At 54.6% G+C, this 26282-nt stretch overlaps 1 protein-coding gene across 4 annotated transcripts in view; it reads left to right on the top strand.

The window, feature by feature from the left end:
• Positions 1–26282, top strand: part of FSTL4 (follistatin like 4) — a 428422-nt gene that overhangs the window by 310410 nt on the left and 91730 nt on the right. For all 4 annotated transcript variants that reach the window (XM_036907566.2, XM_057490874.1, XM_057490875.1 and 1 more), the window contains one exon: positions 1490–1613. In XM_036907566.2, coding sequence (XP_036763461.2) covers positions 1490–1613 — 124 coding nt within the window. The remainder of the gene's footprint in view (positions 1–1489; positions 1614–26282) is intronic.

Genomic DNA, 26282 nt, shown 5'->3' with positions numbered 1-26282 from the left:
TATCTCCGTAAGGGGCCTCCCTGCTCCCTGCAGCCCAGGGGTTAGGGTGCCCAGAGACCCCGGATTCCCTACCTCTGGATTAAGTGACCCGCCCTGCCCCTTTAAGACTTCCAAAAAGCACCCGCCCAAACAAAACAACGACCACAAAAAAAAACAAGAAAAAAAAATTTTTTTAATTAAAAAAAAAAAAATTTTTAATTAAAAAAAAAAAAAAAAAAAAAAAAAAAGGTGGTCGTTCGTTTTTCTTTATTCTCCGGTGCCAGCCTCAGGCCTCTGCTCACCGGTCTTTCTGCCCTGTTTCCCTAATATTGGGGTCCCTGTCCCTTTAAGACTTCCAAAAAGCGCTCGCCAAAACAAAGCAGCAAAAAAGCAAAAAAAAAAAAAAAATGGTCGCGCGCTTTTCTTATGTCCTCTGTCGCCCAGCCTCCAGTGCCTGCTCACTGTTCTTGCTGCCCTGTTTTCCCAGTATCGAGGGCCCTGCACTCTGTCCCGGATGGCGGGGGCTGGGTGTTCGGCAGCCCTGGGCTCCGTCTCCCTCCCGCTCTGCCTGCTCTTCTCCCGCCGGGAGTTGGGGGGAGGGGCGCTCGGGTCCTGCGGGGCCGGGGCTTGTGTCTTACCCCCTTCGCGAGGCGCTGGGTTCTCTCAGGTGCGGATGTGGTCTGGATATTGTCCTGTGTCCTCTGGTCTTTATTCTAGGAAGGGTTGTCTTTGTTATATTTTCATAGATATATGTTGTTTTGGGAGGAGATTTCCGCTGCTCTACTCACGCCGCCATCTTCCGCCCCCTCCTCACTTTTTAAACAGATTGTTTTCAATATATTGGAAAAATTTGTGGAGATTTGTGACAACTTGAAAATACATTTTCTTTTCTCTAGCTTACTTTATTGTAAGAATACAGTATATAACATATATAACATACAAAGTAAGTGTTAATCAACTGTGCCATCAGTAAGGCTTCTGGTCAACAGTAGGCTGTTAGCAGTTAAGTGTGGGGAATCAAAAGTTGTATGTGGATTTTCCACTATGCAGGGGGTCAGTGCCCCTAATCCCCATATTGTTCAAGGGTCAACTATATTTATTTGCTGCGTTTATCTGATCAGGCCCCTTCTCTTCTGTCTCCCCATCCATGGCATGAAGGGGTGCACCAGGCGGCCTCAGGATCTTCCCATCTTAGACTGTCCAGGGTCCATCCACCCATGTGGGGAGGAGACACACCCGAATGCTAATCCCACTCTGCCCCCAAACACCGTGTGACCTTGGAAAAGTCTCCTCCCCTCTCTGAGCCTCAGTTTTATCATCTCTAAATAGGAGAGTCGGACAAGACAAAACCAAAGGGCTTCAGGTGCTCCTGGGATTTGCGGAGCTGCCGCTGGAGTCCTCACCCCTCCGGCAGGCAGTGACCCAGCGCCCGGCCTGAGTCATTCCCCAGCACTGCCCACAGCTCTGCGCTCACTCCTGGCCCCGGCCTTGTCCCCTTCCTCACCCACAGCACGTGCTGAAGGAGCATGACCTGGAGGAGGACGTCCTGGGGTGCTCGCCCGGTGACCTCCTCCAATTTGATGACTACAACAGCGACGGCTCCCTGACTCTGCCCGAGTTCCGCACCGCCTTCCGTAAGTAGTTCCCGCCGGGCCCCGGGGGCACGCAGCTTGCTTCCACAGGCGTCCGCGTACTGGAACGGTGTCAGGAGTCTGCAGTCTGTTCACAGTTGTCCCCCAGGTTGGTTTCTTTTACAAATGTTGAATTTGTTTTGCAACAAGTCTGGGCTTTTAAGTAAGGGGCAAAGGACAATGTGTGGGAGAGAGGCCGCCGTGCTCACTCTGTGCCTTTTGGATTAAGGCTCTTCTTGCTGACATTTGAAGAACCCCAGACTGCTATTTAGGCATGGCTGGGAGGGCACTGTCAGACCCCCTGAGGGATTCTGTGGCTGCACATGGAGCAGATCTGGGGGTGGTGCCCAGGCTGTGGTCTGGTCCCATGGGGGAGCCCTGCCTGGGGCACACCCTGCAGAGGGCTCTGGCCTCTTGGCCTGGCAGGAACAGGGAGCTCCAGCAGAGAGCTCCCAGAGGTCAGCAGTGAGGAGTGGGGGGTGGCCCTGAGCCCAAACTTGGGGCAAGAAGGGTCGTTCTTGACCCCAGTGACATGAAACCCCCTTGTCATGATATGTAGATAGCGTTCAGGCTACTAGAGTTTACTGTTGATGCACACTTGGACATGACCTGCACGCTCAAGAACCGCAGGCCCTAGAATCTGGGGTGTAAGGTGAGATGCTTATGTGAACTAAGCCCTCAGAGACACAGATCCCAGCACCCTCACCCCAGCTCCACCAGGAGTCTCATTGCTCAGAACAGTACTCGGCCTCATGTGGACATCGCTGTGTGCTGTTTTTGTTCCAAACATTCACAGGCCTGAGAAGAAGGGCTCTTGTGGCAAAAGTAGAAGAGTACTTATATGACATAAGAGGGGAGAAATGACTGTGATGCTTCCTGTGGGAAGTGTCCATGAACCTGACACAGGGGGTGCCTTTCCAGTCCACAGCATCCGTATTGGCCAGGACCAAAGTCCAGCCCCAGTTACAAAGCTCTGCTTGAAACACTATCACTAGGTGTGCTTCCCTGTCATCCTTCTCCTGCCCACTATCGAGATGCCTGTCTGCGTGCAGTAGTTCATAATAACATGTGAATGACTGCTAGGCTTACCTGCTATGGGAGGTATTTGCTCTGTGAATCAAGGAGTTTACTCCCTGAAATAAATTTTAGAAGGTGCGCAAGTATCAGCAACTCCCTAAACCGAATTCATGAGAGCCGATTGTTAGAGTTTCAGGAATTTTGCCAATAGTTAAACAGCAGGTAGCTTTGAAATCAGCCATGGTGGGAGCACATACAACTGCAGAATTTACACCACTCAAGGGCGCCTTTCCCCATGTAGAGCCCATTGTTAAGCACTGACCTGCGCATCACTGGACGGGACCCTCCTGTCCCTGCATCCATGTCCTGCAATATCCTATCCATCTGCCTTCCCCAAACCGAGACTCCGATGATCCTAATCCCATAGAACATAAACAAGAAAGAGCAGATATTGGGGCGGATAACAGGGAGAGCAGCGTCCATGTCAGGACAGCAGCAGCAAGTGGCCTGGGGACAGTTCTGGGACATCCCCAGCAGTGCTTTCCAGGCCCCAGCCCCTCAACAAAGGAGCTGAGGAGGAAAAGGCTAGTGCCTTTGAAGTGCCAGGGGCCAAGGCTGGGCTGTAAGGATGTGGGGTGTATACTCATCACTGCCCCGATGCCCCACGGTGGCCTCAGTAAGCAGTAAGCAGAGGACAGCACTGCTTGGGCACCGTCTGGTACCCGATACCACAGGAGATCTGCTCCCTGAGTTCTGTTTCTGGGAATCGGTCTGGGGCCCAGCAGGAAGCAAACTGGCTTTACTGTCAAGGAAATGGAAGCATTCCTGTGGCCCAGGATGAGAGGTCAGGTCTCTATGAACATGAGCTACCCGTGGAGAAGTCGCATTGCCTCCAGCCACATGTCGCATGCAGAGCAATGTGGTGTCTGTTTCCTTCATTCTTGGATTATTATTTGAAAAGCCTTATAATCATTTTTAAAGCAAATTAGATTCTGTTGTCCCCTTGGACTTGTTTTGAACCAGGCAGCCAGACCATTCATCACAGCCCAACGCAAATAATAGATATAGAAGAAAGTGTAAACTCGTAGCCATTAAGGAAGCCATAAGATGAGTTAACCTTGCTATAAAGGCCTGATGTCAGCCACTCAGAGTGAACAGCATCAGTGGTTTTTCAAAGTCATAGGAACTCTAAATTCCCGTAGCTGTGGGAATGGACTTATGGTTCAGTCGATGTTAAACAGGTAATTGAAGTGAGACATATGGGTGCAACTTATTGCCCAGAAATCAATGGGCATTAAAGGAATCTCACTAAAACTCAGGAAGTGATATCTCAAACATTTTAGACCCAACATTTTGGATTTAATTTTGAGAACTGGAGCTCTTGGGCTGGCAGAGTTGAGACCTTAAAATTGTATTTTCTAGACTGTATATTCCCAGGGTCCTGGGTACCAGGCAGGGCAGAATCTGTCGGGTGATTCCCCAGCACAGACCCAGTTGCTCTGTCAAAAGATGGGTTTGGAGACCTCTTCCCTGAAGGAGAGGGTTGTGTTTACAAGTTCCATGATTGCGGAGTCTCCTAAATCATGTCTTCATGCAGCAGGTGGCCCAGCCTAGGCTAGGCAAGTGTATGCCGCTGTCGGCAGCTGGCTCAGGGCAATGCCAAGCATCCCATGGCTGGTGCTGCTGTGCTCAGCTGAGCTGGTTTGTGGTGGGGCTGCAGAACACGTGACCCTTCACGGGGAGGCCGGCAGAGGACAGGTCCCTTAGCCACGGGGGTCAATTCAGTCCCTTTCTGAGGGTCAGATGGAGCTAAGGCTCCCAGTCACCCATCTCTATACAGTGACAGGAGTGACGTATACAAGCAGCCTCCCTCTCTTCCTCCATTTACCACCTAAACATTCTCTTTGGGCTGCTTTTGGCTTTCCGAGCCTCAGGCTGAGCTCAGAATGGAAGCACGGTGTCCTCTCAGCATATGCCCCCCACCCCATCCCCCATACCCCCCAACTCCCGGCGAGCAGCACAGCCAGCAGGCCCTGCTGTACGGCGGAGACCCAGGCTCCAGGGCCACTGGCGAGCACAATACTTGCCTGCCCAGTCTGCTCATCACAATAAATTAATCTAAAGGTTGTATGTTTAAAAAGCTTTTCAATAATGCATGTTTTTGCGCTTCCCTGGATGCTTGGGGAGGGATCATGGCAAAGTCATGTTGCTTAAATGAGGATTTTTCTCACACTTTAAATTCATTATAAGTTTCTTCTGCTTTTTAGAAAGATACTTGTCCTTTTAATTGATCCTATGAGAGCAATGTGTTGGATGCAAAGGAGAATTTGAGCAGCTCGCAGTGCATCATGAAGGGCTTCCCATGTTAACATTCAGGGACCGCAGATGCATACGGTGTCCGGGAGAGGGGCCTGTGTCAGGAGGACCGCAGGGGACTGGCTGGGTGGGAGCTGGACTCCCTCCCCCAGCTCCAGGCAAGCAGAAAGGAAAGCAGATTTAATCTGATTACGGCAATACCTCTGTAACTGGGGCAACTCTGAAACTGGTGAAACGGTCACCTGGTGAATTGACAGCTGTTTCTCTGCCATTGTTGCCTCAAAACAAAAGGACGGCGCGGCTTCACCTGGATGTCATCGTGGAATGAATGACACCTGGTGGGCCAGACACGTGGTCTCAGGCAGGCCCCACAGCCGCCCTGTGATGAACAGGACAGTGCAACTAAACAACAACAAGCATCCCTCACCCAAATCTGGCCAGCTCTTTTTCCATGGAGAATAAGTTCAGACAGGGAGCTTAGGTGGCGAGAATACCACTTTATCCTCCTGTTTGGTTCCTGAGTTTTGGGTAGCAAGTAGCAAAATTTCAGCTAGCATGTTTATCAAAAATGTTATCTGAATCTATTCTGCTCTTGAGTTTGGAAAGCCAGTGATACCTGTGCGCTGGTCTCGGTGTCAGCTGAGGCCAAGACCGTTGGCGTGATGACAACCCTAACCCCAAAGGGAGAGACTTGCTGCCTCGTGCAGGGCGTGCAAATCAAGTGGCCCAAAAACTGATTCACTGCTCTTGTTCATTCATTTGCTCAAGGGCATGAAACTTAGATTGGAGTGGCCAAAGCGGAACTGAAAACTGGGAGATGGAGGTGCTGAGCCTCACCACCCTGGGGCAGGACAGAGCTGGGGGCACTTTCCCCTCACCTCAAACATGGAGAAATGGGCCACAAGGAGGCTTCCATGAGAGCTTGCTGTGTGCCCCTAAACCAAAGGCAGTGTGCCACTGGAATGATCTGCTTGTTAATATTACTTTAGTTAGTCATGGGCTCTTAAATACTCAGGTCATATAAAACAATACCTAACATTTATCATGGTCAGCACTGGGTATTATATCCCAATTTTACAGATGAAGAAACAGAAACTCAGAGAAGTTAAGTAGCTAACCCAGAGTCACACAGCCAGCAGGTAGCAGAACCAGGATTGAACCCAAATGCCTGGTTCTAGAATCTTCTCATGCATTTAAACACACTTTGTAGTTCGTCATCCTTCTCCAGGAAGGAGAATCCCACTGTCCTCAGAGCGGGTTGCCCTAAATTTCAAGTCCCAGCTCAATGGTCTCCCCTTCCAAGAAGCCTTCCCTCTACCAGGCCCCACGTGCTTTCTTCTGTGTGCCTACATCCCTGGATTCAGCTCTACACGGTAGCAAGGCTCTGGACTGATGGTAAAGAGTGTGGACTGAGTCAAACCTGGTTCAAATCCTCATTCTGCCACTTACTAGCTGTGTGACCTTGGACCGTTCTTTATGAGAGGCTAAGCTAGGCTTCAAGTTCCCTGTAAAATAGGCATAATAACCACCATATAAGGTTACCCTGGACGAAATGAGATCATGCAAGTAAGGTGACTGGAATGATACCTTGCTCTCTGTACGTGCTAAGTAGTCCTTAACCAGGTAGGTCAGTGACAGAGGCAGTGGCAGTGATGATGTTGTGTGTGTGTTCCCACAGCCCCTCCCCGCGCCCCCATCACCCTGTGACACATCACTGTCATCCTCCCCGCATTAGTCCAGGGGCTCCCTGAGGGCAGAGGCTGTTTTGCTCACCATGCAGAGCCCGGGCTCTGGCACCCAGGAAGTCCTCACTAAATGTTCTTTCAGTGAGAGGGATGAAGTACATGGAGAAAGACACTTGGCAATCAGAGAGGTCCAAACACATTATGACCGCTGCCAAAGGTCCCAGAGGGCCTTGGCATGTCTCCAGGTGGAGCAGAGGAGGCACCTAGGGGGGAGGCATCAGCCAGGCTGGACCAGGCCAGTGAGGGCACCCCTGTGGCTGCCCCTCACATCGCTGATGCCCTGGCTGAATGACAGAGCATGAGCCGAGCCCCCGGTGCCTACATGGGCCTAATGCTCCCTTAATGAGGACAAAACTGCTCGTCCCATCAAGCTCCCACTCTGCCCCCAGGCCACTAACTGGCCATTCAGTGCTCCTCGGGGTGAGTGTTCTGTTAGGCTGTGGGGCCCCTGCCCGCTGCGGATAACTGTGTGTGGAGATAAGGGCTCCAGCTCTACGCTATTCCTCCAACTGGCCGTGCACCATGCCTGCAGCCCTCGGCCATGGCTGCCGGAGCACCAGGCTGCTGCCACCCCACAGGACATTGGCTTGGCCGTCCCCATGCAAATCCATGCTGCTTAGGATATAACTCATTAGCATAGGTTGTGGGTTCATATTTTCTCTGAACTCAGCTCCTGGGGGCCTGAAACAGCCCTGGCACAGCCCCGTACTGAGCCCCTATGCCACCTCCCTCCCATCCGAGGCCACATCACAGAGTCAAAGGTAGATACCCACAGAGGAAGCTGAGTCCTGGCCGAAGAGGAAGGCAGGCCTCTTGAGCAAAATCACTGAGCAGAGACCCCAGCTTCCTGGGGCAGGTCAATACCCGAATCATTAAAGGAAGCAGCACCGTTACTGGGTCATTGTTGGAAAGTAGGGCATGTCTGCCCTTCGCCTGGGGTGGGCCAGGTTCCAGGACAGGAGGGAGAGGATCTGGACAGAGAGGGGAAGGCCCCTTCTCTCTGTTCAGACACACTTGGAGTGCAGTGACCACTTACGGCCAGGCCAACTGACCAGAGCATTTCAGAGATGCCTGGCCAGGGCAGGGAGACCACAACTGGGGGAAGGTTAGAAACGGAGATCGGGGAGCTTAGGAGGAAAAAGAAGGTAGGCCAGCAAACACCAAGCTCACTCAGGGCGAGCACCACGCCGGGGACACGGCCAAGAGCAGACCACCAGGCCCTGCGGCAGGGAACTTGTCGCCTGGCAGGGAGGCGGTGGGGAACAAATCACCAAATAAGCAAAGTAGGGGCTGGATCAGCGGGCAGCTGGGGGCAAGGCCGGCAGGGAGGACCTACTCTCCATGGAGAGATTAGGAAGGGCCGTCTGAGCCGAGGACTTGACACCGAGTTGGAGGTAACCAGGCAGAGGGCGAGGAGAAGGGTTGCTCAGACAGATGGGGACCTGTGTGGTCCTGAAGGGGCGTGAGTGAGGAGGCGGCTCTAACAGGAGGGGTGGCTGATGGGTGGGGCCCCAGAGGACAGAATCAGAGGGCGAGGCGGGAGAGGAGAAGGGAATATTTAGCTTGGGTTTGCACAGGCTCCCCTTAGCCGGTCCCCCAGCCCTTTGGGAGGCGCCAGGGATGGCCAGCTCCTGTCCCTGCCCATGGCCCGCTAAGGCAAGTCACTGCAGAGGCCACTGAGTAGCAGCTGGAGGGCTGGACTTGGCCTTGGAAGCCCCTCACACAGGCTCTGGTGGTGACTGTCAGGACGGCAAAGCAAGCAGGGCTGGTGTCTAAGGTCTCGAGGGGCTGATGCTGCAGTACCTTAACTTGGCCCCTCCAGGCTGACCCTTCTCTGTGAAGCAGAAACACAGCTGAGGGTGTGCTGGCCTCCACTTGTGCCAACTGTGCTGGGAAAGCTTTGGCAGCCTTGGGGGATGAGGGGTGTTAAAGGAGGGCCTCCCCCATGGGGAGCAGATGCAGTGGAATGGGGTCCCCCAGCGTCTCTCAGGGCTTGCCGGTCATCACCCTGTGCAGGGTCAGTTCTGAGCCAGGGCTGTCGCTTGTAGGCATCTCACTCTCCACTAGTTTCTTGCTCTTCCTGGAAGTTGAACTCGGACCATCTCTTTCCCTTCTCCAGCGGTTTGCCCCTCACAGCTGCACTATTGGGCCCAGCACTTCCAGCCATTGTCTGGAGCTGAATCTTCAAGCACTTTCAATTTTTAAAGATCCCAGCTGGAAGCTGTCAATGGCCTCAGTGCAGAGCTATTGAATGGTAGAAAATGAACTAATTACAGGTTGTTACTGAAAATCTATTATATACAAATTGCAAAGAAAACTCATTAAAATATGATGCTTTCGCAATTACTTTAAAACCCTCTTCTTGGAGGGAAACGCAGGGATGTGTGGCTGAAAACCTCGTTGCTCACTGTTTTTGGGTGAGACCTCCCAGCAGGGCTGCAGATCAGGGCCCGGGTCTTATGCTCATGTGTCACACAGCCCAGCCTGACATTATGCACCACCGAGAAACTTGAATTTTGCATGGTACAGATGGTGATCTGAGTGTTAGTAAATACGCAGAAATGGCTGCAGAGGAAACAATTCCATTACAAAGATATAAAAGGAGAACAATTTAAATGTCAGCTTTTTACCAGGATAGCACCACATTGCCTTGTAAATCTTAGTGTTTTTGCAAAGCTTTTGCACAGACTTCAAAGGACTTCGACATGCAATTAAGCACTGAAGGTCACAGTACAGATTTCCAAACTGGTCCCTGGGATTGGAGTGGTCGGGAAGGCTTGCATTGGGAATGGTGGGGCTGTCCAGGGCCCAGGCCTCAAAGGGGCTCCTCAAATGCTGAGGCTGCTTCCCAGGCTGTAGGCAAGAGCCCAGAAAGCACGCTGAGGGCAACACAGAGGTGCCCCCCAGCCTGCTGCCTCCTGGTCCTGCCAGCAGTGCCTGCATCTCAGTGTGGCTGTGGCCCAGTGGGTGGTATGGGCTCTGCAGCACCTGGGCCCCCCAGTGTTCTGAGGTGTAGAGAAGGCCCACCCAGTGTGTCCCAGAGAGGTGAGCCCTCCCCGGGACCGGGTGCACCCAGGGAGGGTTCCAGGGGCGCACACCACTTGCCTTGTGATGATCTCTCTGCCCTGTGGTCTGACCTTCCTCTCCAGCCACCTTTGGTCAGGCGCTGTGAGGGTGCCTGCAAGCCCAGCTTGTGGGCTGTGCTGGGGAGTGGAGGGGGGTGAGAGAACCCCACTCACACAGGTATAGTGACTACTCGGTGGGCAGTAGGTGGGCCGCACTTGGCGCTGGGGACACACCAGCCCCAGTGCCATGCTGGTTCCTGGCAGGAGGTGGGGAGGGCTGGGCTCTGGGGCCAGACAGGACCTGGGTAGGCAGAGAGGCATCCTCTCCTGGGAAAGGAGAAAGGCAGCCAGGGGACACCCAAGCTGTCACCGCCTGCCTGCAACAGGCCCTCAGGTGGCACACAAGGGGCTAGTTGAGACCCCAGACCACAGGCCAGTGACCCATCTTAGGTGTCCTCTGCATCAGCAACACCCACCAGCTCGCTGGTCCTTCCCCGTCATGGCTGTTACTCAGCAACTCTCCAGCCACAAAGGCCAGGGCTGCCTCCTGCTGGCCCAGAGCCCAGGCCCTCCCTCCCCAGAGGGCTGAGGGCAACAAAGACGGTAGGTGGTTCAAATACGGGCAGAAGCCATGGGACCAAGAGTGTCTGACCAAAGATGGCAGCAGAAAGGACAAGGCAGAAATAACCCAGGGGGCAGAAAGGGCAAAGGGAAGGCAGGGGCTGCCCGGAGAGCAACAAGGTTTTTACTGACTGACCTGTTCTGTTCCAGCCCGAGGACAAGACCACAGAGCAGGAGAGAGAGAGGCCTAGAGCTTCCCATAAGGTGGACATTCAACCTGGTGTATAGCAGGTGCTTGATGAGCATTTGTGGAAAGGATTAAAGACCCTGATAGTTTTAACCGTAGTAAAGCGAAAAGGTTCAGAGTGGTTGTGGCAGTTCCCAGAGAGAAAGAATAGAGGGCCAGGGGTTCTCTTTGTTGGCAGAGGTCATCCCTTTACCCACGTGGGGCACTGGCCTGGGTCAGCAGCCCACCATGGCTCCACAGAGGTGTTGGGTTAGCTGGACCACTAAGCGGGCAGAGAGGTGCCGCGTCACCCGCAGTCACCCTCAGCCTGGACTGCTCCCATCCATGCTCCCCCTCACTCACTGCTGTTCTGGGGGACTTGTTTTCCTGCCCAAACTAGCCTTCCACCAGCTAGTGCAAAGCCACCCATACATCCCCTTGTATGTGTGGCATCTGACAAGCCCTTACCAAATGCCTCCCAGAGGCTCCCAGGCTGCATGCTGTCAGGTGACCCAAGGCCAGCCGGTGGACCAGGATTAAAACGCCCTTTGCCGTGCAGCAGGAATGTGGGAGGCGCTCTGCCCCGGTAGGGGAGCACATGTTCCCATCCTGGGTAGGGGGGGCAAGCCTAGTAACAGTCACGTGCTCCGAGCCCCGAGTTCCTGCTCTTGCATGCACAGGATTTGATAGGGTTCTGGGAGCCCCAGACTTAAGGGTTTGCTGTCCTTGGTCCCATGCAAGCTGGAACTGAGACAAGCAAACACATAGGATTGTTTTGTTGAACTGCAGGCTGGACTCAGCAGAGGCAGAAGGAAGGAATTGGGTGTATTCTCCTCTGCACAGACTTGCCAGGGAATCCCAAGGCCTCCTGTGCCTGGGGACTGAGGAGGAGGAGGAGGAGCTGAGGGCCACGGACCAGTTTGCCGCCATCATTAAGTGGAGTTCTATCTATCCACCAAGGGGCTACTTGGCTGTGTTTTCTATGTCGGGCTTTGGCCAGAATTCCAGCCCCTCCCACCCTGTCCCATTCCGGGTCCCACCCCACAGGTCCTCGCCATCCTCCCAGGGAGGGTGTGAGGGAAGCTGGTGTGCAAGCTGCCCCCCGCAGCCCGCGAGCTGAGCCCTGGAGAGTAGCTCTCCTCCAGATGGCATATGGGCATTGTGTCCTCACACAGGTGCTTCAGGCACGGAAACTGTGTGCTCGTTGGGACTGCAAATCACACTCAGGTGGGAGAGGAAACGGAGCCCAAAGGACCGGCCCCTCCGCAGGCGGCGGGAGGCTCCTCTGAGTGCCTGCTTGGGCTCACTCGTCTTCCCAAACGCTCTCAAGCCCCTCCAGCCGGTGCCCCATTGACAAGGTGCTGGCTTCCCAGCAGCCACTGCTGGCTACGCGCTCACCACAAACCAGAAGCCGGCACCTGGCAGGCCCCCATCTTACCCGCCCTAAGTTCTAAAGATAAGGAAACCAAGGCCCAGGGAGGCCAAGGCGTGCCGGCTCCGGACCTGAGCATGTAGGGTGCTGGTCTCACACCCTGCTCTAGCCAGCGCTCTTTGGAGCAGGTGCAGAGAGCCCCCTGGGATCTGTGACTCTGAGGGGGGCACAAAGTATGGGATTAGGGAAGCAAAGCCCTGTCTGAGGGCCAGTCAGCATGTGCTGTTGCAGAGGGCAGGCCCCTGCACCCACGTCCACTGTCTGGGCCCCCAAGCCCATGTGCCACAGATGCTTTCAGACATGTTTACTCGGATCCCTTTCAGACGGCACCATGGAAACAGCCCCTTGGGACTAGTGGGCTTCAGCTGCACAGGGAAAGGGGCCCCAAGGAACAGGCCTGTCACTCAGAACAGGCCCCCCCATGCTTCCTGTGTGGCAGGTCCCTGTGGAGGGATGCTTTCCTCCTAAACCCAAAATCCATCAAATAGCGATCCCTTCCCAGCTCCCATGCATAAGTGCACTTTCAGAGACTCCTCGTTTTAGCCCCATCCAGCCCAAGTGTTGGTCCCAATCTTCCAAAGTCCACCTGTGTGCAGTGATGCTTACAAATGTCCTGGCACTTAATGGCAGGTTCAAAGTCAGGGAGACGACAGCTTGGGAACGAGGGCTACATCCCTGCCCTTCATGCGTGTTTGCACCAGCCCTCCCTCGGGTGACACAGGGCGAAGGCTGGCAGAAGGGGCTTGCAGGAAGCTCCGGGCTGGGCATTCTCTGGGTGGCAGCTGTGTGGAGACCCCATCACTTAGCACACAGGACACAGGATACTGTGGGGGATACAAGGGTCAGGGGAGGCCTCTCACGGTCCAGACAGGACAACTGGGGTGGGTTTTCAGCTGAGTTAAAAAGACACAGGGGTCAGGCATGGGCACTGAGACGACTCCTGAGCTGGCCCCGGATCCAGCCAGCCCCTGACCCCTGGAGGTGCTGAGTGGGCAAGTGCACTCAGTGCCACTCAGACTCTCTCTGTGGAGACAGGGTCATCATGTGTCCTGACCCTGGAGGGCACGGGGTAGGTGCACCAGGAGGTCTGAATCCAGCGCCCTGCCGTATGCTGACCACAGCTGCAGTGAAGGTGCTCTGTCCTCCCTGGGGCCCCTCGAGGACTGGAGGTTTGGGGCCCAGACAGAATGACCATCCTGTGGAACTGTGGGCCGTGGATGGCTGGCACCTCCTGATGAAGCTCAGAACTTCCAGGTTGAGGAAGAAACAGAAAGTGTGGAATATTTACTGGCAGGGGGATTAGCGGTGAGGAAGGTGGGGATTTAGAAAGAGCAACAGCAGTCACACCTAAAGGGAGCCTTAGAGGCGGCCCGGGGATCGTACCCTGAATGCAAAGGTCTGCCCTGCAGATTCTCTGACTGATGGTGCTCGACATGGTTAAGAGTTCGGTTCATGTTTCCCAGGGGTCTCACCCTCCCCAACCCCATTATCACAGAACACCTAACTCCCCTTGTTGGGAGCTATAGACGTGCACACACCTTCCCAGGCCTGCGGGCGAGCAGCAAGCAGGAGACTCAAAGTGCTGGGGGTGCAGCCTTTAAGGAAACACTGCTGCCAGTTAGGGAGGCAGTTGGCAGCTGCGTCTAATTGGAGGAGAATATCAATGTGTTCTCCTTGGGATGTTTTCCTGGCATTCTCTAAATTAAAATGAAGGTATGGGCTGAGCAGGACTCCCAGGGCCCTGGAGTCAGCTCCCCATCATTCACAGGCTGATTGTCCACTTTGGATTATTTATGCTCAGACTCCCAGCAGCCTCCCAGCCTCCCTGCCTCCCCGCCTGCCAGCCACCTCCTGGATAGAATTCAAAAGCAGCCCTTATGAAGGGGAAGCAGAGACAGAAGAAGAAACTAAAGCAGTTGGGTATGCTGCTCATTAATGGATCTGGGCAGTGGTGGTTTTGAAGAGGAGGGAGGAACCCAGGCTTAGGTGGACAAAGGAGGAGGGACTGAGGCTGGCTGTCCATGTGGGCCCTGCTGAGCCTCACACGCATGTGCCTGTCTCCCTTTGAAATCAGAAGAGGTTATTGATCTCGCTTGGAGTGAAGGGCACAGACCTAGGCCAAGCCCATGGTCTCTGGCCCCCAGAATACAGACCCCAGCCACTCTAGCAACCTTGGCCAGGCAGCTGGGCAGATGAAATAGTCACAGGCCCAGAGCCTGGGCAGCTCAACTTTAAAAGGCCTGTGTTGGACTAGACTGACAGCACCATGCCTGCTCCTCAACAAGCGGAGGTGCGGAAGGCGGAGGCCCTGCCGCCTCTGTAATACTGAACAGGAGGTCTACCAGGATGCCCAGGGTGTGGGAGGTGGCCTTCATCATGGGAGAGCAGCATGGCCCTCATGATGGCACAGTCCAATAAGCTTGGCCTTGACCCAGGCTTCGGTCTCTCTGAATGTACAGGCATGACCTCCCAGACTCCAGTCCCTGTTCTTAGTCCTCAGACAGAGATGTTCAGATGTGTGGGTGCTCCCAGGTGAGTAGCCTGGCAAGCAGCAACCCCTGGGGTCTCTACAGAGGACAGTAAGCTTCCAGACTGACCCAAGATACCCTGGTAGGTGTCAGATGGCCCAGCATCATGGCTGAGTTTACAGCCATAATCTTTGAGGTCACAAAACCAACAGGTTAGGGAGCTCTGAGTAAACACGTTTTTAAAGAAATGCCCCGAACCGAAGCAACAGGTGAATATTTACTCTCACACATTCATTCATGCCTAGTGCCTGCTCCTGGGCTGGACCCTAGGAACACAGTGGTGACCGTGGCAGGACTGACCCTGACACCTTGTCTGCAAGTTGCTTGCTGAGGAAATAGTTCAGGGCTGGCAATGGGGAAGCCTTCGAGTGATGGAGTATCTGCCACATGGGGCAGAGGCACCAGGGCTCAGAGGCACTGCGGGGCCCATCATGTGTTGCAGAGCTTGCTTCTGAAGCCACTGAATTATTAATAACAGCATTAATAGCTGATGCTTACTGAGTGCCTACCACAGGCGCTGGCACCGCTCCACGGGAACTCATTCATCCTACAGCGATCTGTGATCGAGGAACTCTCATTAGCCCCTTGTAGCAGAAGAGGCCCAGAGGCACCAGGCGCTGGAGTAACGTGCCTGTGTCCCAGAGCTCGTGAGTTGCAGCCCAGAATTTGAACCCAGGTGGGAGGCTGCAGAGCCCAAGCTGAAATTTTCCCAATGTTGGCCTTGCAGGTAGGTTCCAGTGGTTGGAGAGGGGGATTATATGCAGGAGAGGGGGTGCTGCTGACCCAACACCTTCCCCTCTCACCCCCAGCATCCTGGCCCCCAGCAGCCAGCCCCATCAGACACACCCTTTCTCCTAGAGTCTGACCTACTCAGGAGCGTCTATGAAGCCTCTGAAGGAAGTGGGGCTTCAGGAGCCCCATTCCAGTTGGGCCAGGACCCACCTGGCAAGCTCTTCCTGAGCTCTGTGTCCAGGCCTGCGCTTCTGTGCACTGGGAATGGACAGGGAGCTGGGGCCTGTCGGCCACCGGTATTCCCGTGTAGGAGGCAGGCAGCGGGAGGCTGTGGCTGATGACTCTGCTAGGACATTCGTTACTACGAATAATTTATTGAGTACTGACTAGTTCAATATCATCTAGTGGCAGCAATCCTCATGAAAGGGATACCATTTACCCTCATTTTGTAGTTGAAGAAACTGAAGCACAGAGAGATAAATAACTTGCCCACAGTCACCCAGCTGGGAGCCAATGGCCTGAGGACTTGCACACAGGCCCTCTGGCTGCAGGCACCCCCCCCCCAACCAGCACATCTGCAGCAAGGCCACGTGTGACTGAGCCTTGGCATGGGAGCAAGGTCTGAGAGCCCAGCTCCACTCCCAGCACCCTGGGGCTCCCACGCTCCGTCGTGGTGCCGATTTAATCATGAAAACAGAGTTTGCTTTCTTTAATCAAGAGACTGATTTCTCCTCTGTCTGGCAGGGATGTTATAAAAATCACTTAATATGCCTTGGCAAATGCTCTGAGATCTTGAATGTGGAATAGGACACGTTGGTACAAAACTGTTTTTTGGCGATGCTATTTGGCATAAAAAATAGTCCTCATGGCTCCTGCAAATAAACAACAGAAACATAGATCGGAACATGAGAAGCACTTTGAGAACAGCAGTGCAGAGGGGCGTGGAGGAGGGTGGGGCAGGGGGCAGCCAGCAGGCAGGTGGGTAGCAGAATAAGTACATAGTTCAGGGAGCCCCTCACCAGGAAGGGGCTTTCTGAGCCAGGTGTCGGGGTGAGTAGGGGCACTAGCCCCAAGGTCACCTGGGGAAGACACATCCCAGCCCGCCAGTGAGAATAGGTCTGGTAGCCGGAGTGGCATGGGAAAGAGGCCCTGGGGGGCCCTGGAAGCCAGTAAGGACTTGTTCTCACATGGGGCAAAACAGTTTTTTGGAGGATTTCAAGTTGAGGAGTGACATGATCTGACTCTATATTTTAAAGGCATCACTGGCTGCTGTTTGGAGAAAAGACCATTGCAGGGCAAAGGTAAGCAAGCAGACAAATTAGGAGGCTGTTGCACTAACCCAGGTGAGAGGTCGTGGTGGCTGACATGCAGGCCACAGGCATGAGAGTGCTGAGAAATGTCAGATTGGGGTGTCTTTTGAAGATGCCAGAGAGCTTTGCTCATGGGTTGAATGTGGTTATGAGAGGACAGACGAGTCCAGAATGGCTCTGAGGCTTTGGCATGAGGACTGGAAGGGTGGGGTTGCCATTAACTGCAACTGAGAAGGTGGGGGAGCCTTGGGAGGGGAGATGGGGAGTTAATGCGTGGGCATATTGAGTGAAGGCACCCCAGACATCCGAGTGGCAGTGTTGACTAGGCCGCTGGACTTACCAGACTGGGTTCAGGGGGGAGGTCCAGGGGGAGATGGAAATTTGGAAACCCGTAGCACATTAACAGTGCTTGAAGCTGTGAGGCTGGATGAGCCCACTGGGTGGGTGAATGTGGATGGGGAACAGCATCCAAGCCTGAGCTGAAAGTCTCCAGTGTAACAAGGTCAGGGAGCTGCGGGGGAGCCAGCAAGAGAGTGAGGAGACAGGGACAGGCAGGTGTGGTGTCCTGGGAGCCAAGAGAAGAAGGGTCGGGGCAGCCAGCTGTGCCAGACGCTGCTGCGAGGTCGGTTAGATGGGGACAAGGGAGAGAGTGCTGGGGCCTTATTTGCAGGGTTTTGGTGCCCCGGGGAGCATTGCTACAGGATGACGTGGGAGGGGCTGAAAAGCTTCATTGGAGTGGGCTTAAGGGCAAGTGGGAAGAGAGAAATTGGAGAAACTAGGTCCAGAGCATGCTTCTGAGGCGCTTTGCTGTGATGAGGAGCAGAGGAATAGGGCTGTAGCTGGAGGGACGGCAGGCAGAGTTGGTGACGCATGTTTGATTACTGAATGATCAGTTAGAAAGGGGAAGACTGATGCTGTGGAAGGAAGAGGCCGCATTCCTGGAGCAAGTTCTCTGAGTGGGTAAGGCAGGTGGGACCTAGCCTCGGCGGGAAGGGCTGCCTTGGGAGTGGCCGGCGATCCCTATCAGCAAGGGAGGAGCCTGTGAGCACAGGGCAGGCCAGGGGGAGGTGTCGGGAGCGTGGGTACATGTCCATTTCTCAGGGCAACAGGAAGCAAGGTCACAGCTGGGAGTGAGGACAGGGCGTGGATGTGGAGGCTTGCAGGGGGGAAAGGTCTGGACCACTTGTCTAGGAGGGTGGGAGGGTGGACACATGGAGAGAAGGTCATTGGCTGTGGGTACTGCTGAGGGCCCCTTCCAGACTCAGAGACATGAATTCAAAGGGAAGCCAGTCCCCAGGGCAGTGGGCTTTCCGTGGTCAGCTACAGGGCTACAAGCACAGAGGACACAGACAGGGCCACCCAGGTTTGGCCAGGTACCAAGAGGGGGCAGGGAATTGAGGGTGTGTGCAGGTAAGATTCCGGTTCTTTAAATCCCGTGGAATTGGAGCTGGGCGAGAAAGAAGTGACATCATGAAGGGAGTAACAGACAATTAAATGGTCGGTCAGTAGATTGTGGGTCCCAGCGCAGCTGAAGAATTGTTGGCATCTGGAGACCAGAGAGGATAAGCCAAAAGAGAAGGGAGGCGATCTGAGAGTAGGAGGCCTGATGATAAGATTTCTCAGGCTGTCATTACTTGTAGTGACTCGTAATGTCTGGACTCCAGGATACTCATGGTCATGAGGGGCGGTATGGTGGAGAGCTGGCAGGGTGATCAACTTGGATGTTTACATCACCCAGTGTTAACACAGGAAGAATGTCAGAGGCACTGTCATCAGCTAGAGGCTGCAAGCATCAGACGTGGGGTGGAGCGGCACACAGTCGGTAGGTGACTGCAGCAGAGACCGCAGATGGGACACGGAGCGTGCATGGCTGTTTTCCCCTCTCCCTGGGAGGAGGTTCTTGAGGGGCAGTCCTCTTCATCCCCATTTTACAGAAGAGGAATTGAGGCACCAGAGTCAGTAAGAGGTGGTAGAGCTGAAACTCAAATCAGGGAGTCTGCCTCTCAACTTGGCACCCTGACCACCACACCGCATACCCTCCAACATGGGCAAGCTGGGCATGTGTGAGATGTGGTCTGTACCCTCAAGAAGTTCACTGTCCTATGGGAACTGAATATGAGTACAAAGACAAGGGGCACAGACAAGGCTGTGAGATGCTGCCAGGATGCCTTGGAAACTGAGGCGGGCGTAACGCCTCCAACCAGAAAGATGCCAGAAGTCTTCAGAGAAGGTGGTGTGACGTCACTGGCAGATCTGGGAACAGGGGCAGGCATCCCAGTCAGAGGGAGCACCCTAAGCAAGAGTGGCCAGTTTTTCCCTTGTGTCATGGACACTCTAGCATGGCCAGTTTGTCCCTTGTGTCATGAACAAGTGGAAAAGATGCACAAGATGATGCTGGAGAGAGAGATTCAGAAGCAGACAGCAAAGCGTGGTGTTAGTCAGGGAGGCTTCGTGCAGTCTCAGACAATCCCCAGATCTCAGGGGCTTAACACAGGCAGATTCAGTCCTCCTTCACGTAACAGTCCAAGGCTGTGGTTCACTTTGTGGCTCCACAGTGCCACAAGGACCCAAGCGTCTTCAGTTTTGTGGTTCTACCATCCAACAAGGCCTCAGGTTCCTTTACTGGATGCCTGTACCTGGCCAGTATCCAGAGGCATAGAGAGAGAAGATCTTGTAGATTTCTGGGGAGCCCAGCAAGGGCTGGCGTGCATCCCTCCTGACATATTCCATTGGCCAGAACTCAGCCATGGCCACACCCAGCCAGGGGCAGCTGGGAATGCAGTGTAGCCGAGACACGGGAGGGAAAGGAAGCAGGCTGGATGGACACGTAGTGTCTGCTGCAGGCCCCCAGCTGGGTTCAGGCCTGTGGAGGAAGCCAGGGGAGCAGGGAGGGGCACACTCCAAGCCGGCTTGAGAAGGACTGACCTGTCCCCCCCTCGGGGGACCCTGGGCTGGAGCTGGGGAGGTGATGTAGATCCAAACATGGAGACAGGAGTGGGAGCTGGAAGGGGCCACAAAAAGGGGTGATGTTGAGAGGCTTTTGTGGACCATTGGCTGGGGTGGGAGTCCAGAGAGTGAAAGATCATTCATAGGCTTCCCTGCAGGGCAAGATGCCACCTGCCCCCCTCTGTCTGCATTGGGGCCACCAAAATGCAGGCTCAGGCTTTGGGAAGATGGAGTGGCTGCAGGTGGCCCGTGACAGTCCTTCTCGATCCACAGCCTGGCCTCAGAGAGAGGGGACAAAAGGACCTATTTTAATTTTCTTGTTGGGCCTCCACATGACAAAGGAGAAATATCACCCAACATTATTATCTCTCAGAAAATACTCTCTGGAACCATAAAAAGGGAAATACAGTGAAGCCAGACCACGGCAGCTGCCCCTTAAATCAGGAGCTTCTAAATTATCATGGTGGCGCTCTCTAATTCCTCTGGATGAAAACATTAAAGATGACAATGTCCCTTTAAATCAAATGCCCTGAGAGTTGCTGTAAAGAGTCACTGGGCTTTTTTTTTCCTTGTGAGGATTTTTTTTTTTTTCTCTTTTCACCTTGTAATAAAATATAAATCATAACTTGTGGGGGCAGGCTCCACAGAGCAAGCTGTGAACATGGACTTTCTGAAAATGAAGGTGTTTTGTTAATGGGAATCATCTCATCTCGGGAAACATCGAGTTTCAAATGATGAGTTTGCTACTTAACTTCACACTCATTTTGTCTTGATTCACAGGCTGGCCCCTGGGCCTGGCTGTGGCACCCCTGTGACGAATCCCGATGGCACCTCTAGGAGGCCAGCGGCTGCCTTCACCCACCTGCTGTGGGCCTCTGGGCTCCGGCTGTGGGAGGTGGGGCAGAGCCCCCAGAGCCCCCAGAGCCCCCAGAGCGCGAGCCCACTGCCTCCCTGGCTGCAGGAGGCCTGAAAGGCGTGGGGAGGGAGGGACATTCTGGGGAGGGAGCACCTGCAGGCAGGGGCCCTGAGCGCAGGCCTGGCAGGTGAGCTCCTGGGCTGCACAGAGAACCCGGAGGCCAGCACAGCCCCAGGAGGATGGGACTGGAGCCACAGGCCAGGAAAGCCTGGAGGGGAAAGCCTCAACCAGGTAGACTTGTTTTCGGGGCTTTGGCGGGGAAAGTAAGTAAAAGATGGGAAAGAATCCTTGAGTTGACCCAGGCCAGGGCCAGTGCCTGGGTGTAAGACCTACAGGCTTCAGGCCTGGGTTGGCCTCTGCCCTCTCTCCACGCCCCAGCTCCCAGGTCAGGGGGCCTGGGTGGAGTCTGGTAAGGCCGAGTCTGTGAAGGTGGCTGGATAATTGTTACCAGGGCAGGAAAGCAGACTCAAGATATTTCAGAAGAGTAGCCAGGGCTTGGCTCTGAAATGGAAGGGTTTGCTGGTTGCCCCCCACACCCTACTGCCTGCAGCCCCTCTCTCCCCTGAAATAGCCAAGCACCTTAAAGGGTCCATCTGTCTCATCAGCTCCACAGCCTTACCCAGGCTCCTGGTTCTTCCTTCTGTGGCCTGTCCACGTGCCTCACTAGCCCTACCACACACCTGTGTGGATGAGGAATTGAGGCCAATAAAGGTCACTTGCGACCTACAGCTGGTATACCCAATGGGCACACCTCAGTCCTTAGTGGATTTGACCTCTGCGGCATCCGACCCTACTGGCCTCTCCTGCAGACCCTCATTTGCCTTCTGCCTGTCCGGCCACATCTTCTCCATCTCCTTTGTGAGCAAGCCACCCTCCTGGGCCAGCCTCTTACTAACACTTTTCCAGGTAGCAAATATTTTAATCTATGTAAGCCATACAGTCTCTGTCACAACTACTTAACTCTGACCTTGGGGCACAAAAGCAGCCATATACAAATAAGTGTGGCTGTTCCAGTAAAAGTGCAAAACCAGGTGGAGGGCCTGCCTGAGACACTTACGTGAGCTTCTCTCCTCGGGCTGCACAGAGGGTCCAGAGGGTCCCGCCCCACCCATGCCTCCAGACACCAAGTTCCAGGTCTTCAGCAGCCCCTGGTGTCCTCCTGGTCAAGACTTGTGGGCACCCCACACTTGGTGTGACCAAACCCCCCATCCTCCCCCAGGCCCACCTCCCCGCTGCTGCATCTCCTGCATCACCAATACCCTTTCACCTTTCCCTTGACTGACTGCATTGCTAATCAGATCACTAAGTACCTCGGAGTGGGTGGTGGGATCTTTGAGAAGCTGCTTGCAGCAGGGGAAGAAGGGCCAGGGGGAGCAGGGGTGGGTAGAGACTCGCAGGGCATATGGCGCTGGAGCAGGAAGCCCGCCACCGAGGGCTCGCTAGGCCTGGGCTGCTGCCTGCCGACAGGTTAGCTGGCCAGCAAGCCCGGGTTTCAGCACTTGAGTGGGGTTCCACAGAGTTATGTTGAAGGAAAAGCGGTCCGTACCCGGATTTGCCAGGTGCAAGCAGGAGAGCAGAGGTGAAGGACGGGTATCCTGGAGCCGTGGCGTCTCTCATGGCCTCCCCACCTCCAGATGCCCTGGTGGCCGCTGGGCAGAGGGCAAGCTGGCGCTCAGAGCCACCTACGAGGGCTCCAGGGGTGCTGTGTGAGGCCACGGGCTGCCCCCCTCTGTGCTTTGCGCTTTGCCTCACCCCAGTGAGCCCACACGGCCAAGGCCCAGCCATAATGTCTGCAGCTAAAATTCGGGCCTTCAGCCACCCGTGTCAGGATCCACAGTCCCTCCCTGAGGGCTGCTGCGTTGCCAGGAAGCAGGGACGCTGGACTGAGGGAAGACTCAGGCTTGAGGCCTTGACAGCATCGGCGCAGAGCAAGTCGGTGGGCTTCCTGCGCGCTCGCGGGAGCTCTCCCTCCTGCTCCCGTATCCGAGCTCGGCCTGGTGCTGGCGCAGGAGGTTCAGCGGCAGATGTGGGTGCTGAATCTGCCCTCTGATGGATGCGGCTCTAAACATTCTGTTCATTTCAAGCAGCAAATTGTCTCACCTGCTTCCTGCCTGGCACACACAGACATAAAATTCCATCTTATTCATTCCCTCCTCCTCACAGGCCTGGGCCCTGATACATGATAATTACTGACTGAGCTGCCCTTCGAGGAGCACAGATCCCTCCTGGTGCCGCACCTGTGCCTCTGCCAAGAAATTGGCTGCAAAGGTTTGCTCGAAGGTCTCATTCATCCTGGCGCTCTCAGGCCTGGAAGGCACTGGCACCCCTGGTATGCAGGCCTGGCTCCTGGCACACTCTGAGGCACTGGAATTTATTTGGCCCATTTGAATACAAATGCAATTGAGACAAAATCCTCTTTGTTCAGAAGCCATTGTTCCACTTCTGTTTCTCATCAAGTGAACTAAGGGCCAAGGGGAATAGAAATAAACCGCTCTGTGCCCAGCTATGGCAGGTGAACTAAATCCCTCACCCCTTACTGCCGCTCAGAGCCATTATGTTTTGTTACCAGCCAAGGGCTGGTGCCACACTGTGAGCAGATCTGGAGGCAGCATGGCAGGCTTGGGGTGCATCTGTGCCAGGACAGGCTGCTGGGGGGCCCAGGAGTTGGGTGAGCCAGGGAACAGGTGCCCCCCAAAGGTAGGATACCTGCCTGGCCTCCTGTGGTCTCTCCTCATTCCTGGGGTCTAAAACACAGTCTTAGAGGACTTTTCCTTTAGCAGATTCTGGGAACGGGAGACATGGCCAGTCATCCATTCAGGAGGCGAGGGATGTGGCTGCCCAGGCCCTGCACTCCAGAGCTCCCAGCCCATCTAGGGAAATAAGGCCCATGGGCAGAAGGAAGTGCACGAATATGGAATGCTAAACCACAGGGTCTGAATGCCGGGTGCTGTGGGAATGTCGTGAAGGTGGGCAGGCTTCCTGGAAGCAGACAGGCTTGAGCTGGCCTTGAAGAATGCAGATGTGGCCAGAGCTAGAAGGAAAAGGCCCTGCCTTGAGGCAAGAGAAAGGTGCAGAGGGATTAGGAGAGAGGGTTCTAGAATATGCATCTATTCAATGCTCATTAAGCGCTCTTGTGTTCATGGTCTGGATGAGGCAGCACTGAAAAGCAGATCAGGGGGAGGCCTCCAAGGGCAGCTGCTCTGCTTTGCCCCAGGGCTCCACACCTGGCAGCCTCCAAGGCCCCCACTGTTACCCAGCCCCCAGGGTGGTAGGGGCTGTGCTTACCCCAAGGGCAGACAGGGACCTGGGTGTCCCAGCCCAGGTTGCGCTGGGACCTCTAGGACCATTGCAGTGCTGACAGAGCAGCTGGAAGGCCATGCCTCTGAGCTGCCCCTGCTCCTGGTGAGGGCTCTGCCAAGAGGGACGTGCCTGGAGCTCCCTTCCCAAGGGCCTTTACAGGCCTCACTGTGCCTCCCTGAGCCTCAGCTGTAGGCACAGCACTGCTGCTGGTGTGGAGAGCAAGCCACAAAAGGATCCTCGCACTTGCCTTTGGAGGGAGGGCAGGGAGCTGTTCCGGTGACCCAGGAACAGTCAGCTTGTTCGCATGAGACCCAGAGAGGCAGAGCGTCCCTTGGTCCCCCAACGCCCCCTGCAGTGCTGCCCAGCTGTCCTGACTGGCTGGCATGGGTAGGTCAGCAGAGCTGGGCCACAGCAGGCCTGGGTGCCCCTCAGCTCCCCAGAAGCAAGGGGCCCCCTAGGAAGGTCCTGTCCCAGCACCCAGGGCCAAGGGGGACAGGATAGGGGCTCACTGAAAGCTTGGTGCTTTGTTTTAATGAGTTTCTCACTGTAGGGTTCTGAGTACCGTGACTCTGCCAGGTTTTAAGCCACTCGTGGCTGGGCAGGTCCTAAGTGTGGACCTCTGATCGGTAAATGTGACACTGTTTCCGGGTGAGCAGAAACATCACCTTGGGCAGCTCGATACAGTGAACAGGTTGGGGGTGGGGCGCAGGCACACCCAGACAGGCCCTGGGGGGGCAGGCAGCACCTGTCCCTGGCTGTGTCTGTCCCTAAGGCTCTCACGGATGGTCTGTGGAATCCACAAGGCCCCAGCCTCAGAGAGGTTAAGTGGCTTTTTCTCAGAGCTACCCAGCCAATAAGTAGTAGAACTGGGATACTAAACATAGGTCAATGATTTTTTTAAAAAGGGCAATAACTGTTCTTTACTGAGCCATTACTCCGTGCCACGCACTGTGCTAAATAGTTTATATGTATTGTTCAGTCCTCAGTCATTGTATTAACCCCATTTTACAGATGAGGTGACAGAGATCAGGCAATACCAGAGGTGACATTAAACCCAGGCAAGCCCAACTCCAAAACACGTGGCTTCTCCACTACACTAACTATTCTGCTTCCCAGGGAAGGCAGGTGAGGGAGACCCAGAGTGCTTGTGGTGTGGCAGTCATGGAAGGCTTCTTGGAAGAGGTGACATGTGGCATATGAACAGCATTCAGAAAGATATGTATATGATTGAAGTAAATGGCAGGCAGAACAGAGTGAGCAAAGACACACAGACTGGAGGGCACAGAACACATTCAGGAAACAGGGCATTGCTGTGGGGAGCATAGAGGTGAGGCCAGCCAGAGCATACAGCCTCCAACACCAGGTCAGGGACAGCCATCCAAAGCTCCAGGCAGAGGAGAAGCAGGCTGGGGCTGAGCTGGGTGGCACTCCACGCCCACATCTGAGAAAAGGAAATGGTCCAAACTGCTCCCCATCACAGGCTAGAGCCTGGGCGGTGCCCCTAGACCGATGCTGGCTTAACAAAAGTGTACTCAGTTGTAGCTCATAAACCCCTTCCTCTGTGAGATACTTACTCTATAAAGCTTTAATACACTTAAAGCTAAGGACTTCTAGCTGATATGTGCTGGCGTCTGGCCTCATGCACGTAAAGATGTGCTCGCCAGTCCATACAACCCAGCCAGCTAGGGGCTGCCCAGAGTAGAGGGAATGTTTTTAAGTGAATGAGATGGAAAGACATTTAAAATCAATACTTCTCAAATTAGGTTTTCCTTTTATGGGATTAAAAACGCTCTACTCAAGCCCAGAGGAGGAAAGAATGTGGTCTCTGGGCAGCATCGAGGTGATTAGCGAGTCATATAACTTTCAGACACTCACACTTAGAGTAAAACAAAGAACCAACATTGTTTCCATAAGCCAGGAAGCCACCTGCTCGCTAGGGTCCTTCTGGTCACTATGGGGCAATTCAAGTGCCCCGTCCTCCTGGAAGCTGTCCCCACGCCCCTCCCCTCGGACCCTTCCTTGCTTCGGCGTGCAGACGAAGGTCCCCAGTGCCACCAAGTGGCCTTGCACTGGGGTACAATCTCTAAGCTTAGAGCAGCCCCGTGGTTCGTGAGTGGTTAGCACCCCCACAGCCATCCTCCCCATAACTCACCAGGCTCTGCTCTCACACAGCAACTTTCTGAGTTGATGTTCTTAAAAATTCAAATACAAATGGAAAAGCCTTTCTGAACCAGGGCCTGTGAGCTGGAGGGTCAGGGAAGCCCCCTGAGCTGGCAGCGCTCGCCCCCCTGGGACTTGGAGGCCCCTGGGATGTGCTTCCTTCGGAACTGTTGCAGGAAATGTGAGCTCAGATTCTTCTCCCTGGTAGTCGGAGGGTGAGGTGCCGGTGCCAAGGCTGTGGGCCCGTCTCTCCTGCGCAGGTCGGAGAGACCCCGTGGTGCCAGGGGCAGCCCGCAGGGAACCGGCTGGGGTCCTTTCTCAAGTCCAGCTGGTCTTCACTCAGAGCTCACCCAGCTGCCCTCATTGGCAGGGCACTGCTCAAAACCGAAATGCTATTCCTATCACAGGGTTTCAGCAG

Source organism: Manis pentadactyla, chromosome 13 (assembly GCF_030020395.1).
Source record: "Manis pentadactyla isolate mManPen7 chromosome 13, mManPen7.hap1, whole genome shotgun sequence".
NCBI lineage: Eukaryota > Metazoa > Chordata > Mammalia > Pholidota > Manidae > Manis > Manis pentadactyla.
This window is presented reverse-complemented; position numbering and strand designations above follow the sequence as displayed.